The following is a 20,420-nucleotide window of genomic DNA, read 5'->3' on the forward strand; positions in this document are numbered from 1 at the left end:
GAAGAAAATAAACCGAATAAAACAACAGAAATTATTACTCTCGAAGGCAGTAGCCAGGGCACAATTTCTTCATCTCGGTCTTCGGATGGTATTGAGTTTCGGCTGCTGCCCGATATTTACCTGTGTTTTTTCCTCGTCTTCCTCCTTATTTTATTTGCTGTCGCCTCGACATTTATCTTTTCTTTTATTGGGCTTAGGGTTTTGTGTGTCGGCATATCTATATCTCTCTATCTGGCTTATTTTGTTAACTTCCTTTTTCCGTTGCTGCCTCGCTATACGCTCTATATAGATGGCATTGTGCCGATATGCCAGTGTAATTTATGCTCGCTTCTATTCAAATAAATTGAAATAAAATATTCCCAAGCGAGTGGTTTTTGTTGTGAAAGTTTTCCGACATTGAGACGATGGCTCACTAATTGCTCGGCTCCGTTTCCCACTTCCCATATCCTATATCCTATACCCCATGGGGTATATGCGATTTCTTCATCTTCGACACGTTGCAGCCAGACAAAAGTTGCCAAATTAGCGCAATCATATGGAGGGTGCATGCAACAAAGTATGCAACATCTCAACCACAGCCGAACGTGATGCGGTTTCAGTTTTCCACCTACACTTATTTTTCCGAACTTTCTATGAAGTGGCGCTAAATGTTTTTCAAGGGGCTGGGAAGTTTGGCAGCTTGAACGTGGAGGACAAAAACTTTGAGATGAAAAAGTGTCCTTTCAAAAGTGAGAAAATTTATGTCGTAAAGAAATAAAAATAAATATTTTATAATATAATAATATTTATATACTAAATGCCAAAACATGTAAACTTCGATATCGCAAGTATACATTTCTTGTAAAAACCTTGTAATCATTTGCTTTTTACATATAGTTCCATAAATCCTAAGCTTTAATAACCGTGGGAGACTGAATTAGCGCCATAATCAATCTATATTACAAATATCCGAAAAACACAAATAAAATTTCATAAACCTCAAATGCTAAATACTTCCGCCTTCGGTTTACGCAGCTTTCAGACGATGATTGATGGCAAGAGTTTGCGCAGATTCTACTCGAGATCTCCCCGCAGTGTTAAATGTGCTCATATGATATTGTACATATACCCGGCTAAACATGTAATCCGCTGAGCCGGGCATTAAGTCCCTAACTGTCAACCAGTCGCTCGCAATGATGCGGCATATATTGCCGAACCTACGTACAGTGCGTTTCGTTAATGGAAAACAGAGGTTATTAGAAAAGAAATATTCTTGATAAGCAAAATATGTAATATTCGATTGACTTAACCAAAGAAAAATTGGTAAATAATTTTTTTAAAAAATTCAAAATTCACAGAAAGATATAATAAAAGTTGTATGTTTTAAATATCAATAAAATTTAATTTAAGACGATAAAGTTTATTTTTTCGTAAAATATAAGATTTATTTACATTGACTCGGACTGTCTTCTCCTGAAAATCTCCCTGAGAATAAGTTCCTTGAGTAAGCGCAGTAGGAATCGAATTGCGTCTGCAAAAATTAATTAAAATTTCCTCCGCTTCAGCGAAAATTGGCGGCGAGTAAAAATGCATCTTATTTTTTTTTATGGCTCGCGTTTAACAACAATTCCAGAAAACAATTAACAGGGGCAACACGAATAAGTACAGGCAATGAAAACTCGTTATTTAATGTTGCCGGTTGCCAAGGCTGTTATAGAGACCCCGGATTTTCCGATATTGACTTAACTTACCTCCAAGGGCTTCGTTCGCGACTTTGGCTTCGAAGATTTATTTTTGTTGCCCAGAATAAGCCGCTTATACGGAAAATCTTTGCGTGTTTCATTTTTGGTTTGTTTAACGTTGAGATTATCATGGCCTCTGATTTGTCATAGGGGTTGGGATTGGTTTGGCATTGGTTCAACATTTAATTACACTCGCGGGGTGAGTGGAAGTGGGTGGCCCGTGGGATGATGGTCTCTAGCTCGGGGATGTGGCCTTCAACTTTGATGTCTTCGGTTATTTGATGCCAATTAACTGATGAAAGCTTAGCCCGGTCAGAAAAGTAAGATTGCATCGGCAACTGTCCTGTTTCTGGCTAATAATTCCCTTGATTAAAAGTCCGTCCCAAACCGAATTAATCTATTTTGGGAATCGATTTTCCCAGTGCATTTGACTTGCGTAGATTGATTTCTCATGCTAGGATGAGTAATATCTCTGCTATCATTTTAATTGAGTAACATTTCCAAATAGTTAAATATAAAAGATATATATATTTTTTTAATTATTTTCACAAACAGAAAATAATAATTTTCCGAATATTTACATGAGCTTTATGTGCAAAGGCGCCTCTGGCATTTTCCGAAAACTGTCGGTTATTCGATGCCAATTAACAAATGAAAACTGAACTGCACTATTTTGGCGTTCCTGGATGGCCATTGTTTATAATTTTCCCCAGCGACAGTTGGTATTGTTCGGATATCGGTGGATAGGTTCGGCATAGGATATACATACGTGTGTTTAGAGGGCGGGGGGCAACAGACAAAAGGCGAGCTCAGACAGACGGCCATCAATCAGTCGGAGGGAGGGGGAGGTTGAGGGGTTTGCATGGAAGGTAGGGAAGGAAAACCTTTGCCAGACCGAAAATGATTTACATGTGAGAGCGCGTGTCTTTTGTTTAATTGTTGCCTGCCCACACATCATTACAACACCACTTCCCTGGATCGGTTTACTTTTCGAACATAATTGATTAACGTCCATTCCACATCGGTTCGCTGGGGTAAACGGTTTTCGGTTTTAATTATACGTTAGCAGGCCATAAATCATAATCCATCAAAGATTTTGCAGCTCAAGCTCAGAAAATTTAAATCGCGATTGGAACTAAGCCCCTTACCCACCATTTCCCCCACTCTCGACAAGAAAAGGAAGTAAATACTTTATGGAAAACAATAAAAGCATTTTTGCTGATGCTGAAAAGGCTTCCTCATAAGTTGCCAAGTGGTAGGCAAAAGAATCTACCCCACTGACATACAGGGAAATCAGAAAAAAAGGGGGCTGGTTGTGGGCGTGGCCGGTGGACCGCCCGCTGTTTGGTTGACTCAAAATTCCTGGCCCTCGGTTGCTGTTTACCGTTGATTACAATCACTTCACAACCGAAGAGCATTGGGGGTGTGCAATTGCAATGCTTAACCCATAGGCTGGAAAAAATAGAGTAAAATTTGTATTTAAAAAAAATCTTTTTTATATTACACAATTTTTAAAAATTTTTTTAAATTATAATACCAAAAATATTAATGTATGTTAAGAAAACTTGAAAGACGTTTAAAAAAGTAGAACTTTAAAATATTATTAAGTAAGCAAATATATAAAAACATAGATCGATAAAGTTTTTTTTTAATTCTACACTATTTTCTTCCATTCTGCACAATTTTTAAAATGTGAAATATTAAAAAAAAATCAAGTTATGCTTATTTAGTTCAAAGGATTATATATTAAATGCAGAATAATTTTTAAGTAGTTCAACCAATGACCCACATCCACCATCTAAGGGTTAATACTCAAAAAATCATGCAATTGTGTTCGTTTGTATTTGTGCAAATCAGTGGATGTGTGTGTGTGCGGCTTAACATTTACGCACGCAGCGAATTGAACTGTGTTTACAATTTTTCTATTGACGTTGCTGCTTTTATGTCGATGTTGCGATGTTGCTCTTGCTTTACGACTACAGCGAAAAGGCCGTACCGTTAATTCGATTCAATTTTGAAAATGTTTGGCTAAGCAAGGAGAATGGGAGTAGCGAACATGCAACTAGGAAATGCAAAATGATTTCGAAAGCGGGTAGCAGCTCATTTGTCAGACTCTTCGAAGGCATTTGTCTTACTTGTCGAGTGATCCGCGCAGCAGCAACATCTAAGCCACAGCAGCAACATGTACAGCAGCAACATTTGCAGCAGCAGCAGCAACAACGTCGCCAAATCGCATTAAGGACTCTTAATGAAAGTTGCCGCATCCTTGCGATGGCAGACACATCGTTTGTACGATGATTGATTTCACGCCAAAGCGATTTCAATCAGCATTTCCGTTCCACCATTTCTTTTTTCCATTTCTTTGCTTTCTTCCCACCCTGAACAACTTATTGCATTATGTGTATGGGGGTTACACACATATAGAACGTAAATGGGATTGGATTGGATTCGATTTTGGACAGCCTTCTTGAAAAAGTTCAGGCAATCGGTTCCGTTTTCAATAATTTATAAACTGGGTCAGGATTACAGTTGACTTTATAGGGGTTACTCGAAGGGGTTTAAACGCAATGTATTTTTATTTTTTTTAGATTTATGAAATAATAATAAAGCCTAAGTAATACAAATATTATATTATTCATAAATAAATTGCAAATTTATCTTGGTATTTCATTTGTCATTAGATAAAAAGATAATAAATATAAATGAAAGGATGATTCGAATATAATTTTTATGATCAGTAGAATGAATTGCAGTTTAATTGCAGAGATCGCTTGATTGAATATCCCCAGCCCAGCACACTTATCCCAAATTTTTCTCGGCTTCACTTTTCCCACTTGATTTAAGTTCGATGCGGGTCAGAGTTTTCCTCTTTTTGTCACTGCCCACTCTACATTAACCCCATATACCCATACATTAACCCTCAATCTCGCTCATGTGTCTAGACGGCAGACCGAAGCCCCAAACTCTGGGGCTCGGAAAAAAGCGAAATCTGTCCTTAGCCGCCAGTCAACAACAAATTTATTACCTATTTAGCCTTTAATGGTCCTGGAAATATTTTCATCCTGGATAAATGTTGATGTAAGCCCACTTTGTGTGTGTGTGTGAGGGCGACAGTTTAATTTGTGATTAATTGACGTTAAAAGGGTTCAACAATCAGCCAACCACTCCAACCCACTTCACTTTCACTCTCCACCAGCCAACTCCTTAACTCAATTTTATGGAACGGAAATAATTTCATAACTTGGCGGATGTTTAATATAGAATTCAATTCATTTAAATTTAAGAACTCCCAGGGAAATTTAAATTGAGTTGGCAACGAGAATGTTTCTACCCGGGATTAACATTTGGCGTTTAACACTTTGGGGGCATTTATATCCGTCGGCGGCAGAAGACGTGACACCACAACTGCCAAAGCTTCCGTTTCATGTCTTCTGTTGTCTTTATACTCCTTGTTTTTTACCTTATATTTTCCCTTTTTTTTGTTTTTTGGTAGGACAACAAAGGTTATTAACAGTCGGAAGACGTGCAACTTGCCGCAAACAAAACAAATGGAGAAATAAAAGTGAGTAGGGAAAAAATCTCCCACGCCGCAGGCAACTAAAAGTCGAGTGTTCTCTATTCCGCACTGACCGCTTGATTAACATTTTCTTAACATGATCCGCTGGGAAAAAGGAAAAAAGAGGAATAATACGAAAGTCCCACCTTGTTGTATTAATATGCCCGCCGTGGCCATGGGCAATATGTCAAACATGAATTCCTAAGCGGAACACGTACGCGTCCACCACTCGAAATTCGTGGAATGCCTTCCACTTTTTCGTGGATCCATTTACACCCGAAGGACACAAGTTTTGGTGCCAGAGGAAGTAAACTTTTAATGCCTTCGGTGTGTGTGTATGCTTATAAAAAAAAGGTGAAGAGTTAATGCTGTATTCCCCAGATATCCCCCTTTTTACCCACCCACCCACAAAAATCACTCTTCCAAAGTGCACAGATCCTTTTGCATGCAATGCTAATCCCTGGGGTCCACAAAAGGTGGAGGCTCTATAAGTTTATCTAGCCAGGGACAAGACTAACAAATTTTCAGCAAATTCCCTGCACAAAGAACATGGCCCTAACCCCCATTTTGGCCCTTTCTAATTGAATTGAATGCAAAAATTTCAAAAGACACAAGAAAGTGTTTCAATCTGGGAACAGGTAAAAAAAATTGTATATATAAAACGATAGCATTTATATTTTAATCATTTTAAATTTTTCAGAAATATTATAGTTGTTATATTTTAATAAAAAGGCTGGTTAAATAAATATTTATTTGGAATACACATTATATCAGATCAGTAGACAACAACATTTTTCCCGGTGTATCCAGTGTAAGCTCACTACATAAACGATTCATAAGCGAGTACATTTCATCAGTTTGCTCATCTACTAATCTCCGCTCCTTTCGGACTGCATCCTTTTGTGGACACAAATCTGATTCGTCCTGGGCCTGTGTCCTCCAACTCCTCCTCCTCGTCTGGCTTTCGGTCTCAGTCTCCACTCCATTCGGCATTCGGCTGTAGTCATGTGCACATATCAGTTGTCTGGCAGCTGTCTGCGGCCTTGAGTCCACCACCCACAATGCAGAGCCCAAAACTCAAAGCCGCAACTTAATCGCTCCTCCCGGAGGACTGAAAACGGGGCAAACGAATATTAACAACTCCGGAGAGAAACAAAAACATTTCATTTTATCATTTAATTTGCCATGTCCTAAAGGTAAAGCGTAATGGAAACAAGCAGACGCTTGAAAGTTTACATGTCAGTAGATTTAATAAAGTCATAAAGTGAAAGAAATAATTGCCTCACCTAATTACTTTCGAGACATGGAAATACAATTTCACTTTGGCAAAATGAAAATGGTATAACAAATTCTTCAATATTTTGGTTTAGAAATACTTAAAGATGGTTTATAAAATTTAAATATGGTATTTTACAGTTTAAATGATATATCGCCTGCCACTTAATCAGCCCACACAGTAACTTATAAATTTATGTTAAATTCCTAAAAACCATTCATGAATTGCTGCCTGAAAAGTATAAATGTTAATCGGAAAAATGTCCAATTAGAAACGTTTTACGAGGCAAATAAAGGCAACCCCGAGGAATATATGGATTTGTGGTCACCACTTGGTGGAAAAAAGAGACGACAACTGGCATGGCTAATGCCCTCCAAGGGTTTCGCTTATTTATTTATAACATTTTTTGATCGGGCGCAAGAGCGTAACGTTTGAACTTACCCTCGAAAGAAGCCGCCACATAATAGAGCGATTTTTTGTGGACTGCCTAAATTTAAGTGCTGCCATTTTTAATATACAAAAAAATAGCTAAATTATTATTTTAATAGCTAGTCAGAACTTAATAATGTAGTCCTGAAAATATGAGTATTTTTAAAAGTAAGGATAATTTTTAAAATAAAATTTGAATATTTTATCAGTTAAATATTTTTAAAAATTTCTTTGTTTTAAAATCAGAAAGTATCCCGATTTGGCTATAAAATAGCTGCGACAACGCTGTTTTGGATAGGTTGGATTGGTTTGGGTTCCGCTTTCCGAGGCACCGCCATTGAGTCGAGTCACTTGGCTGCCTTCCCGCTTTGTTGCTTCCCCTTTTCCCCTCGGGCTCTCGAGTTTTTCCTGTGGGGCACGCGCACGCTCTGGCACTTCCTTGCGCCTTTTTGGCCACAGAAGTGGAACAAATGGTCGCAGGACGAGAAAATGCCCCGCACAGCTGCCTGCTTTGCATAACTTTGCCACTCTAAATCGCCCTGCTCTGCTCCCTTTTCCCATGTTCCCACCATCCATCGCCATCCTCGGCGGCATTTTCAATTTCATGGTTAATTGTTTTGCACGCGGCATTTGGTCCGAGTTCAACATCCCGGCATTCAACGACGTCTGCGCTGCCTCGATGGCACATTAAGTTTCATAATTAGCACACCGAAATGATTGGAAACTTTTTGCGTGGCGAAAATAAAAAAGATTCGTATGGCAAAAAATTGTCTCTGCTGGGCGCAAATAAGCAACATATGGATGAGATCGTATTGGAGATGCATAGCTAGTACACAGCGAGGAAATAATAATATTCAAGTACTAAAAATTTGCAAAACTTTTTGCAACCAATAAAATTTTTAAAAATGTATTCAAATAAATCTTAATTTGTTTGTAAAATTTTAAAAGTGATAAGTCAGTAATGGATCTATAAAACTCTTAATGAAAGCAATTGATCTAGAATTTTCCCACTTTTATTTAGTGACCACTTAACTTATAAAGATTTTCTCAATGCCAAAATACTCCAGTAAAACGACGCTTGGGTCGCATAAATTTGGCAGCAGTGTAGGCGAGTGGCAAGTGCATTCCACACCATACGATTCCATTCCATTCCGCAGACAACAGCCGCCAGTTGTTTCACTTACTCAACAATTTTACATTGCCCCGGCAGCTGCAGACCGAGGAGCACTTTTATCTTTGACATTTACTAATGACAAATTTATTCACGCTGTCACTTGGTCGCCTGTTCCTCCGGCTCACTGTCACATGGGAGTGTTTTCCTTTTGGAGGTTGCTCAATTCCAGCCCTTGTTCCGAGATCTCCAGGTCTCGAAGTCCATCCTTTGTGCTCTTTTGTGTTCGGAGAAACTAGAGCAGGACTTGTCACAAAAGCCGCGACTCGAGATTTGTTTGCACTACTTTAATTAGGAGACGTTCCACTTCTCCTCATTTAACATTTGCCATTCAAGTGGAGCTCTTTGATCTCTTCGGGCCACGGATTGATTGATTGATCGCCTGATGGACGGACTGATGGACTGCCTGGAACAGTAGCCGAGTCTCTGAGTAATTAATCAAGTTCATGAGCACACAAATAAATGACATTAACGACTGCCGAAGATGTGAAAAACATTATGAAAATGGAAATTATTTTTGGTAACTGAATGCTCCACATATGTGAGTAAAAAAAACAAGGAAAATAAATAAATAATTAACTTAAATGAAATATGACTTATTGATGATGGCTATAAGTTTAGTTCCGGTTGTTTACAAAAACTATATGTTCATAAAATTAAAGGAAATCAATTTAAATTTAAGGCTATGTAAAGAAACTATAAATTTTTATATAAATTTTAGCATAAAATGACTTTCCATTTTCATTCAATCAAATAAACAACAATAGAAAAATTCTACCAGTTCGCTTCGTTGAACAATTAAAATCTCAACGATTTCAATTTTCTTGCCCACAATTATTCTAAGCTAAGCATGGATTTTACAAAAGCAAACTTCCGGATATGCGCCCTTCAAGCAACTCTTCAATAGATCAACTCCCTGGAGGCTCTCGAAAAAACGACGTTGATTGGTTTGGAACCCATAGAGTGGGCCAATTATTCGCGTAGGCCTCTCGGTAGACATCAGAATCGGAAATCTCTCTATGAGAAGACAATGCCAAAATCGGGGAGCAGGGAAGAGGGAGGAAGCGGAGGCACCTTCTGATGTGGCATTGTTATTGGAATAGCGACGCTCCCCCAACTCTCCTCCTGCGATAACAAACCATCCTTCAAAATGAAATTGCGCGGAAGCATTTGCAGGCAGTTTATTGGCTTCATTGTGAACCCTTTCATCCAGCCACACACATATCTGTATATACGAATATTTTTATATATCATTTTTTCCCTGATTAGCATGGGGCGTGTTCGGAGAGCAGCCATTCAAGCGGCAATAATTCGCTTCGCTTTGCATTGTTTAAATTTTACAAATTTATTGCACACAGCCGAATTACTTATATATATGTTTATTCACAAGCCAAATCGTTGCCATTTCATGTTTCGTGTCTGGCGAACATTAAAGCGAAAAACGAAATGAATTGCAAATTGGTCGAGTTCCAGCGACTTTGGCAGGCAGATCCAAAGAACAGGCCATCGGAGCCATCAAGATCGTTTCGGTTGCGTTGAGTGCGAGAAGTTTAATGATCGCCCAGCGCTGATGATTTTCCAGAAAAGATAAATGACAACGACCACCGAAATCGCCCGGAGGTTTATGCGTATATATGCATAATGAAAACAAACAATCATTTGCACAACGTGTTGAGAGCAGCGGAAACAGAAAGTAAGATCGAGTACTTAAAAGATGAAGGGGGATAAATAATTTCAAAGTCGTGAGAACCAAGAAATTTTAAGAATATTTGTATTCAAAAAACAAGAGAGAACGCTATAGTCGGGTTGTTGTCCCGACTATCTAATACCCGTCACTCAGCTAAAGGGAGTGCGAACGCTGTGTCGGGTTGGTGTCCCGACTAATAATCGTAACTCAGCTAAAGGGAGTGCGAGGGAGATAGATATATAATTTTTGATTGCGTATAACTTTTTAATGAATGGTCCGATTTGAAAAATGTCTTCTACATTTCGATAGGTATAAATATACACAACAAAATTGCATTTATACTTCTCGGAAATCGTTAAAGATGTGGGCGCAGGACCCATTTTAAAATCGTTAGTGGGCGATTGTGGGCGTTAGAGGGGGCGTGGCGCTCGGCTAAAATAAACTTGCGCTGCGTAGGAAGCCAAAGAATATGTGTGGGAAATCTCAACCTTCTAGCTTTTGTAGTTTCTGAGATCTCAGCGTTCATACAGACGGACAGACGGACAGACAGACAGACGGACAGACGGACAGACGGACAGACGGACATGGCTAGATCGACTCGGCTAGTGACCCTGATCAAGAATATATATACTTTATGGGGTCGGAAACGCTTCCTTCTGGCTGTTACATACTTTTGCACGAATCTAGTATACCCTTTTACTCTACGAGTAACGGGTATAATAATATTTTTAAAATGTTGTACTATAAGGTTTGTTTAAAAATCAGAACTAGTTCTAAGGATACATTAGGGTAATTAGTTTATAGGCTATTAATTTATTTCATCATTATAAAATGGCTTTACCTCTTCCCTTTTTAATATTCCTACACCATCTTATAATTTTTGAATTCATCCACAGGAGTTCCTACCCTTAAGTAAGGACTTGAATGAATTCCTTTCATATGGGAATTTCAAAAGCAAGTCTCCTATCATTATCTCCCCCTCGCTCAAAACCAATTAAATATGTATGAACCCAATTTGCAAAGTCCCCGAGATGCCTGCCTTATGTTTTCCTTGCTCTTGTTCTTGTCCTTGGCCTAGGCCTAAGAATCTTGCAAGATATTTTTTAATCAAGCCCAAGACACAACACCTTTCGCTTTCATTGCGCTTTTATATCGCCAACATAACGAGCAGATTGTGCCCGGCACGTTTCATCATTAGTCGGTGCAAATATTTGCATAATGTCCGGGCAATATTTGCCATTAGGACCAGCCGCCGGAGACTCAAGCAGAAGAAAAGAAATATCTTTCAGGGGCTTACGGACCAGAAGCCTGACAAACTGCCGTCCATTGAGGGAGATAATCGCAGCTGCTGGACTGACCATAAACAGCATTAGAACCGCACTCTTGGAACCCGACTTCAAGAGGGGGTGGGAGTGTAAAACCCCACCCCGCGGAACTCAGCAAACGCTATGCTAATCATAGTAATTCGAGTCGGGAAATGTGTGACAGTTGTTGGTCTAATCCCCGCACAAATGTCACGAATCGGGCCCTCGGAACGCGATCTCGTTTGTCTTCCTGCCCGGAACGCGAGGCAAAAAGGTGTCGGCAAGCCAAATGTAATAATTTTAATGATTTTTCATAAGTTCAAAAACCGGGGAGCGGGGCACACACGCCACAACAACGGAACAGCGGGCTCAGCGGGAAAGAATTATACAAAAAAAGGGGTGGATATTCGAATAAGGGGTACCCTAGGATTTTATTTAAATTTTAAATTAATGAATATATAAAGTTTAAAGAATATAAAATTTGATATATTAAAATTCAATCACATAATTAGAGTATTCCTAAGTTGTTAATTAAGAGCAGGCCAAATTATCGATATATGATTATTAAATTTTTATAAGCGTAAGAGTTTATCTAGATTTTTATTTCATAGAGAATAAATTCTTATTATTAATGCCCAATGATCAAAAAAAAATTCTTTTAATTTTCCTAAGCTCTATGATTAATATTTTTATTTATTTTATTTTGTTAAATAAAATTTTAAAATAATTTTTTTGGGCAACTTTCTTGGTGAATTAAGAGATAACTTCCCTAAAACTGCAATATACCTCTGATCACTCGACCTTTGAGGGTATAGAAAAAACACTCAAGGGTAGCGTTCCTCCACCTTCCTTTCTTCAACCCCCCTTTCCTCCTTCTGCTCAGTAAGCCACTGCCTCCTTCGCCTGCTGTTGTGACATCGCCTTTTCTGCTGCACCCCTTTTCGGCTTATTTAACATGAAGACTTACACACCACTGAATGCATTGTTGGGATGTTATAATTGCGCATATTTTAAAATACAAATTAGCAACGCTGTAGCTGAATTTCAATAGCATCTCTTGAATCTCGAAAAATGCCCGCCGGCAGTTCGGTGTGCACATTTTTTGGGAGTGTGCCTGACTTTAGGGTTCAGTTTGAGTTTGAATTTGAGTCGCATTCTCGTTCCCATTCTCAGTCGCAGTCGCAGACTCAATTCCCCAACTCCGTTCCTGTCGCTGACATTGCCTTGAACCATGCATCAAGGCGTCAACAGTCAGCCTGTCCCTCGGTCTGCTGGTGTGGCATTCGTTTTGGCATTTCATGCATAAAACACCGAGACCCAACCGAACCAGACCAGAATCCACATCTCAGCCGAGTAGTTTGTCAAGTCATGCAGAGCAAAAAACGAATTTCTATAAGGTTTGGTCCTAGAATTAGAAATTAAATTAGTTTGTCGTTAACTTATCTCTTTAAATGCGATATTCAAGTCAAACTTATTCTAAATAGTCATCTAACATTCTTAAGATAGAGGAATATAAAATTTGCATCTTAGTTTTCCACTAAAAATCTTAATGTGGCCAAGTTAGATGGCCCCTCCCTCTCTCTTTTTCTGCAAAAAGTATAATTAATCTGAAGAATTCGCGTCCTATTTTGAGGTGTTGCCAAGTTAAGATGTTAACTAGTTTTTCCCAGTGTCTAGCACTGAGTTTTTCTTTATTGTTTTCCTGTTTTCGGCTACCTGCGCATAAATAGCCCAAACACTTTTTGGGATTTTCCACATGGCACCGGGTTATACCGGGTTAACGGAAGGGGTCCTACATTTATCACTGCCAAATTCGTCATGACATTGCCATTGCCATTCGCATTCGCATTTCCCCCGTAACCAGAACAAAGCTCTCGAGTGTAAATGGAATTTCTTGGAAAATGAAATTGCCAAGCAAAAGAAAAGCGAAAACTATGAAAGTGCAGTCCATATGATTGCTGGATTTTTGTTTTTGAGTTATTGGTTTTGAATTGATGATGTGTGTGGCTATGAGATGAAAAGGGTTAAATTGGAATAGTGTTTGGGACTTATGAAGGGGCAGTTGCGATCTCAAAGGAAATGTGAAATCGATTTCTTTTGGTCAGGTTGGCAATGTCAACCGAAACTCTTTTATATATTTCAAAGGATTGTTTTATTTTAATTTATAGAAATATATAATTGCACCCTTTTAATTTGTTACAATTGAGCACTCTCCAGCTGTTTTTTGGCTAAAAATTCTTCACGAGCTGCCTTCCTCAATGTTTTCCCATTTAGATTTGTTGGCAACTTTTTGGTGAACTGAACGCCGGCATGAAGTTGTTTCCGGATTACAGGCAACCGTTTAGCCACATGATCCTGAATCTCCTTGGTAGTTATGGAGGATCCTTCGTTTATCACCACCAAGGCTCCAGCCTCATCGCCCACATCTTCATTGTAAATGCCCATAACACACACATCGCGCACTTGAGGAAGCTCCGCAATAACGTCCTCGATCTCGGGGGTCCAGTACTGAAGACCATGGTGCTTGAGAACCTCCTTTTTGCGATCTACGATGTACAAAAAGTTCTCACTATCGAAATTGCCCAGATCACCGGTGTGGAACCAGCCCTCCGAGTCCTGGAAGTGACTTGCCGCTTCGGGATCTCCGTAGAAACCACCCCAGGACAGCCCCGAATAGGCATAAATCTCTCCCACTTCATTATGACTCAGGTTTTGGCCCAACTCATCCACAATACGGACCTTCATGCCCTGATAAGGTCTGCCAACAGAGGATATTTTGCTGTTTGTCAAGTTCCTGGTTACAATTCCGCATTCCGTTAGTGCATAAGTAGAAGATATCATTGCCTTTCTGAATATTTTTCGAGCTCGCTGCAGAGTGGCCAAGGAAATAGAAGCTCCGGCATAGCCCAAGTTTCTAACGGATTCCATCGCTTCCGCCGTGACTTCTGGGCAAGATACCAGATCCGAAATTAGAGGCGGAGGCCCGAGTGCTACACTGATCTTGTACTTCTTTACCAAGTGAACAAAATACTGGGGTGTGACCGGCTTGTTGCTCCTGATAACGGTACTCCCACAGGTAATGCTAACGATAAAGACCAAAAGGCCCGTTAACCAATCCAGACCGCTCGGCGTATAGAAAACAAGATCGCTACTGTAATTAATTGGAGATAGTAGAGTTCTGTCTGAAACGCAAATGGTTTTTGGTAATCCAGTTGTTCCCGAGGAGCACAGAATGGCCACGGTCTGACCTCCGATTTTAACCAAAGGTTCCGGTCTGAAAGGATTTGGGTAAAAGCATTTAAAGCTAAAGAGTAGAGTTGGTAAAACGATCGATAGCACAATCGTTCATTTCACAACCCTACTTCAGAGATATCAATACTTACTGGTAGTTTTTTTCCGTCTCTGTGGGGTCTAGTAGGACTTCAATGCTTGGCACTCCCTCAACTTTTCCGGTGATCGTATAGATTTCCGGTTCCCAATTAATCGATGCTGATCTAACCTTCTCATATACATTGTCATCACAAAATATTACGGCAGGTTTGGTCTTCAAGCAAAGTGCGCTAGTGGTGCCTGCAACTCAAAATGTTGCTAAAGGATTCCAATATTTAATGTGTTAGATACAAACCTTCATCCAAGGCTGGATTCATCGCATGAAAGGGTGTTCCGTTTAACAGACAGCCAACTCCAAGAGGTTGTATATAAGTTGAGTTTAATGCCGCGATTCCAATAACATTTTCGTGGTTCAGACCCTTCCTCTTAAAAAACTGGGCCAATCGAATAGCCCATGTGAGAGTTTGTTCAAAAGTGAGCGATACTCCGTCGGCATCGCATATCTAATAAATACGCACGACAGTTTAATTATAAGCAGTTTTACTATGTTTTTTGAAAAACCCACTTGGCACACATTCTTGGGCGAATTCCTTAGGGTATTAAATACTATTGTACCCAAAGACAAGTCCTCCTTGTACAGAGAGTTCGAGAACTCTCCTCCACTCCAAATTCTTTCCTTTTCATCGTATGTCACTGGTAAATCTGCCATTTGTATTATCAAAGGATCTGCTCACTATTTCAGTTATTCACAAACTAAACCAAAGTGGCCACCCAATTTATATTTATAAGAAAATTTATGTGCTTAAAAGTAAGGTAAGGCCCCACACGTGTCTTATCCTCTTATCTACACTATTTGTTAGGGTAATGACTTGATGTTTAGAGTAATATTAACAATATTGTAAAATCTTATATCTTGTCTAACTTATCATTTAATGATAGCCATAACTTTATAAAAACTTTACATATCTTAACGAAACTACTTTTATTCTTATCTTACATTTTGGCCAAATTTGTCTGAGCTCCACATAACTAGCAAATGGATCCAGACACCCACAGACAGTCGGGCCGACATGTGTAAAGGGACTTTTAACAATGCAACAACTTGCCGCAGTTGTTACATGGTCAGAAAGTTGTGAATTGAAATTGAACAATCGCTGCGGCAACATTTTGCCGAGCAAAAAAGGAGGAAAGTTAAAATTGTTGGGGAGGGAAAATGGGCGAAAAGTACATGAAGGGAAGAGAAAGGTCTGCCACAACTACTTAAATCTGGGGTGCCATTTGTCGCCTGATTCACAAAAGAGAGTGCACTACAAAGAATATTTGTAGCTTAAAATAAAAAACTGAAAGCTACTATAACCCTTAATAAAAACCAAAAAGTAATACATTTTCTTTATAAAAATAGTTGAAACCCAAGAATTCAGCCCTACCTTTCCCCATAAAAGTTATACCTTTATAGAACTTTATTCCCTTGAAATTACTAGTGAACTACATTAAAGATTTATTATTGTCTTAAAAGCATTTTACATACTCATAGTGAACTTCAGATTTCACCTTGTTTTGTTTGATTTTTCTTCATAGACTTTTATCTTATTTATTTTTCTCCACGTGAACCGACCGAGTGTTGAGCTTTTCCTGCTAACTTTTCCACTCCCGGATGAGAAGTGGAGCGGGGGCAAAGTGGATTGCCCCGTGTGTGCATTTTAGCATTGAGTTTCCGACTCCAACTTCCTTCCGATTTCCTGATAACTTATCTGGAGGCAGCCGCGTTGTCTGTTACAAATGTTGCAATATTTATGCCCACACATATATATGGAATGGGAAGGAAATTCGTATTATGATTTGCACATTATGCAAATTGGCGTTATCGTAAGTATTTCGTTTCATTTTTCTTTGCCGTGGAGAAAAGAGGCCGCCGCCGTGTGCTCATGATAAATGTGATAAGCGATATTAGTTCGAAGGAAAAACAATGCACGGAAAGCACATAAATTAAGGCATTCCGTTGGGGAATTTATGTGTTTAATAACGTAACAATATATTACACACAAATATGTGTGGGCTTTTAATACATAAACAACTTTATTTGGGCTCTCGAAGGGAATATATCATCCCAGGCTAATTTGAAAGGAATTATTGGGTATTAAAGGAAATTTTAATACTGACTAAAAACAGTTTTAAAGAGATATGAATTAAATAAATCTTTTATTTTCCCGAATAATGAATTGGTTTCATATTATTTTATTGGTCTTCCAAGAAAGGGTATCTTTTACTCCCAAACTCCCAAAGAAACCAACTTTATAAATAGAATGACTTCCTGACATTAATTGAAAGCCATTCATATTCGAGTACAACCATAGCTAATCGAACCCACATCGCTGATAATGATGATGACTTCGTTTCGTTTTAACCACCAATCGAGGCTGTCAGAGTTGGGACTGCGAATGGAATTGATTTATCTGCGATATGTACACCCGGCTCAAAATCGCTGTTAACATATGATGTATGCAAATTGCCAACAATTTGATTTGCCATTCCTTGGCAAGATAAGTATTTCGTCAAGTGCCAAGTGCCGATATGCAAATGTCGGGGGAATCTGTGAGTGTGCTCCAAACTGGCAATGACACTCACTCGGTATCCGGGCTCATCTTCTGGCCATTCATTGAATGCAAATGAGTGAATCGGTAAATAGCCAGATATATGCATACATTGTTTATACGAAAGCTGCCTTTGTGTTGGCTCCGAAAATTATGACTCACGAGGAGGTGAAGCAGAAACTTACCCAGTTTGGAGTATGAAATATTTATAAACGCATAAATGCATGACTTGTGAAGAGCAGAAGTGTAGGTGAGGTGACATTTGAAGGATGCACTGGGAACGCAGGCAGCTGCAAGATCATCATCCCCTCATCAGCGACGACTTCAAACGAAAACGAAACGTGTTGCCACTTTAACTGCCATTTAAATATACACAAAACGCAGTGGAACACATGAAAGGCAACCTCCCTCCCATTACCTGGCCCTCAGCTCATTGCATTGACATTTATTGGCCGCATTATTTCAACGCCGTCAGTCAACACTCAGGGGATCTCAATCGAAACGAGAAGCTCCTTCCTCTACTTCTACTCCATCCCTTACTTTTTTCCTTAAGAGTGTCTTTCTCGAATGGGCAAACTTTTCATATCCAGCGCGGTTTGTGAGTGCCTTCGAGGGTCCGTTGGACTCTAGCCTTGGAATGTCACACAGGAGAGCTCTAAATACCCTGAATGGCTTTCGAAAAATATATATATATACTTTTTAGAACATTTTATTATTATTTATAATCTTATTTATTTTTATTTATATCTCTTTATCTACAGATAGTTTAGAACATTTAATTATTCTATAATAAGTTGTTTATGGTATAGTATAAATAAATTAAATATTTTTATAAATGTAATGTTTTATTTGTTAAGAATTTTATATAAATTTTGAGTGCTCTATAAATATTCATTAGAATTCTGTTATTATTTAATACAATTAGTGTAAATTTATTTTTAATACCTCATTTCAAGTACAAAGTATCCCACTAGTCGCATACCCACTTCCCCAGCTTAACTTCGACTTTTTAAAATGATTTTTGCATAAAATCCGACAGCGTGAGGGCGCGGGTTAAAGCCCAGGCAATTTATCAACATGCTGCCTACTACTTGTCTGAAACTTTTTGGTACCTCAGTGTGCACCTTTGTTCCCGCGCAGTTGTAAAACTTTTGCCTTGGCACCACAGGCGTTTCGAGAGCCCAGTGGGTGGAAATCGAGAGGAAGTGGGGGCCATGGGTGCTACGGGGGTTACGGAAAGGGCGGAACACGATGCGGCGCTAACGAGGACAAGCGTTTATGTCAAAACCCAATACGTGATGCATTTAGCGCAGGCGACGCCACTCGCTGTGTGGATTTTACTGCAGCCAGCGGAAAGTGCAATCCACTGGGCAGAAGGGAAGGACAGGACAGGATTTGGGCCCGATACGCCATTCTTGGCCTAATTGGATGGCCAAATGCTAAGCATTCCGTTTGAATAGCAATCTTAAGGGCTTAAAGATCGCAGGACAACCTCGTGGAGGGAGATTGATGATGGCTAAATTGCAATATAAATTGGTTTAAAATAAGAAAAAATTCTGACTGGCTTTTAGGTTAATATATTTTAAACCATTTTATTAAAAGTTTAAACCGAATTAAGACTATTATATTGTTTAATTCATATTTGTTTCTAATTATAATTATAATAATGAGTAGAACGGGTACCAAGAATTTGTGCCCAAATGTTTCAATATTAAAATGAAAAAAAAAAAAATGTATAAATAATACCTACAATATTTTATTTACCTCTTTCGTAACTTATGATTTATAATATTAAATTTTGTTGTGTTCGCTTGTCCTTAATCCTGTGAAAACTCTTCTCCCAGTTAGAGAAACATTCTCCATAAGCGAAATTATAATTGGGGCGCTGATTGTCCGTTGCGAAACGAGCAAACAAATGAGGAAGGACACCGGATTCTCACCTGAACCCCGCCCAATTTGGGTCCTTTTTGGTCCGACCCCCCGTGAAAGGCGGCCTGTGGATCCAGGTCCTTCGTTTGGTCACATGTCCTATTGCCATTTATCTTGATTTGTGCAAACCTAACGACGTTTAAATGCTTGTTTCAAGCATTTTCCACCATTTGCAGCATTTCGGCAGGCATCACGTTTCCACTTGTCCTCCTTTTCCTTATTTTTCCACCGCCCCTTGCAACAGTTTTACCCCATTTTGGGTTCGTCATCGCTTTGGTTTGGGCCATGTTTATGCTTGAATAATGTTGACAAAATCGGACAGCGGAAGAGAAGGCAACCTTTGGTGGGGGGTGCAAGTGGGGGTGGAAAGGAAGTAAGCAACGAAGAGAAATAGCTGCAAAAAGATACAAACCAGTTACACGCCATCGTGGACATGCAACCGAAAGTCCCCCTTTCCTCCGCCCCTGGGTTACCCACTCCTCACCCTTTTCTGTGGCACCTCGCGAATTCGCAGACAAATTGTCCAGCTGAGCTGCCTTTTGGCCTGGTCCACCGTTTTCCTCTGTCTTGGGTGTGAAAATGTTAGCAAAGTGCCAACAACAATGCCCAGCCTCTGTGTGCCTTTCTTTCTGGCAGAAAGAGAGGGGGCGATAGATCTAGAGATGGTAGCAGATGGGGTGTATATGGATATAGATTGCCTGGCAAAGTCGTGACTTTGATTTTAGATTCGAGAAAATAACATTATTAAAATTATATACAGATACAGACTTTGTTTTCGTAATTTAGATGACATAAAAGATGATTTGTTTATCGGGAGAAAATAAATTTATACGTACTTAAAAAAACTGTAGAATTTATAGATTAAAGTTGAAATTTAATTTTAATTAAGTTAAATATTCAAGCTTTTTTAATAGTGTAGGATAGAATAAAATATAATTCGATAATCTAATAGATACCATCAGTTTTAGTTTTGTTTATACAACGAAAATTACAAAGACTATATTTTTTTTAAATTTGTTATATTATACAGAAATTTGTTTAAATACATCTCCCAATCTTCTCCTTATAAAATATAGTTTACAAGCTATTTTCGCATCGTGTAATTCTATTTTCTACCATCCCTAGAAAGCTGCATTTAGTTTTCCCTTTTGCCGTTGTCTCCGTTTTCCGGCTGATGGCATGGGTAAATGTTTTAGCAAAACGGTAACGGTAACTCACCGCCGTGTTATGACAAGTGGCTGCGTTCCATGTGGCAGCCATTCCGGGCCATAAACCAAATTGATGATGAAAAACTTGCCGCCATGTCATGGCCTGTTAAATGTTTGCAATAAAAGTGAAAATTCTTGTCAGCTTGCGGTCACCGTTTGTTGGCCGAAATCAGCGCAAACTTTAAGTGCGTTTGGACAATATTTGTGTTTACTCAAGC

General features: G+C 39.0%; 1 protein-coding gene across 1 annotated transcript; it reads right to left on the minus strand.

Annotated features, from left to right (window-relative positions):
* Window positions 1–13,340: 13,340 nt before the first annotated feature.
* LOC108055878 (uncharacterized) lies at window positions 13,341–15,205 on the minus strand. Its single transcript, XM_017139434.2, has 4 exons — window positions 15,040–15,205; window positions 14,770–14,977; window positions 14,528–14,714; window positions 13,341–14,418 (listed from the first exon to the last, which is right to left on the minus strand). Exons 1-4 carry the CDS (start codon window positions 15,181–15,183, stop codon window positions 13,341–13,343), a joined length of 1,617 nt encoding a protein of 538 aa, XP_016994923.2. The 5' UTR covers window positions 15,184–15,205.
* Between the last annotated feature and the right edge of the window lie 5,215 nt (window positions 15,206–20,420).

Source organism: Drosophila takahashii, chromosome 2L (genome assembly GCF_030179915.1).
Source record: "Drosophila takahashii strain IR98-3 E-12201 chromosome 2L, DtakHiC1v2, whole genome shotgun sequence".
Taxonomy (NCBI): Eukaryota; Metazoa; Arthropoda; class Insecta; order Diptera; family Drosophilidae; genus Drosophila; species Drosophila takahashii.

Bases quoted from the DNA above. Each gene is read 5' to 3' on its own strand.
- LOC108055878 (XM_017139434.2), bottom strand. From the start codon at position 15,183: ATGGCAGATTTACCAGTGACATACGATGAAAAGGAAAGAATTTGGAGT. The intron at 14,978-15,039 runs GTGGGTTTTTCA...CGTATTTATTAG, and splicing joins CGCCCAAGAATGTGTGCCAA to ATATGCGATGCCGACGGAGT. The intron at 14,419-14,527 runs GTAAGTATTGAT...AAATCCTTTCAG, and splicing joins GAGACGGAAAAAAACTACCA to ACCGGAACCTTTGGTTAAAA.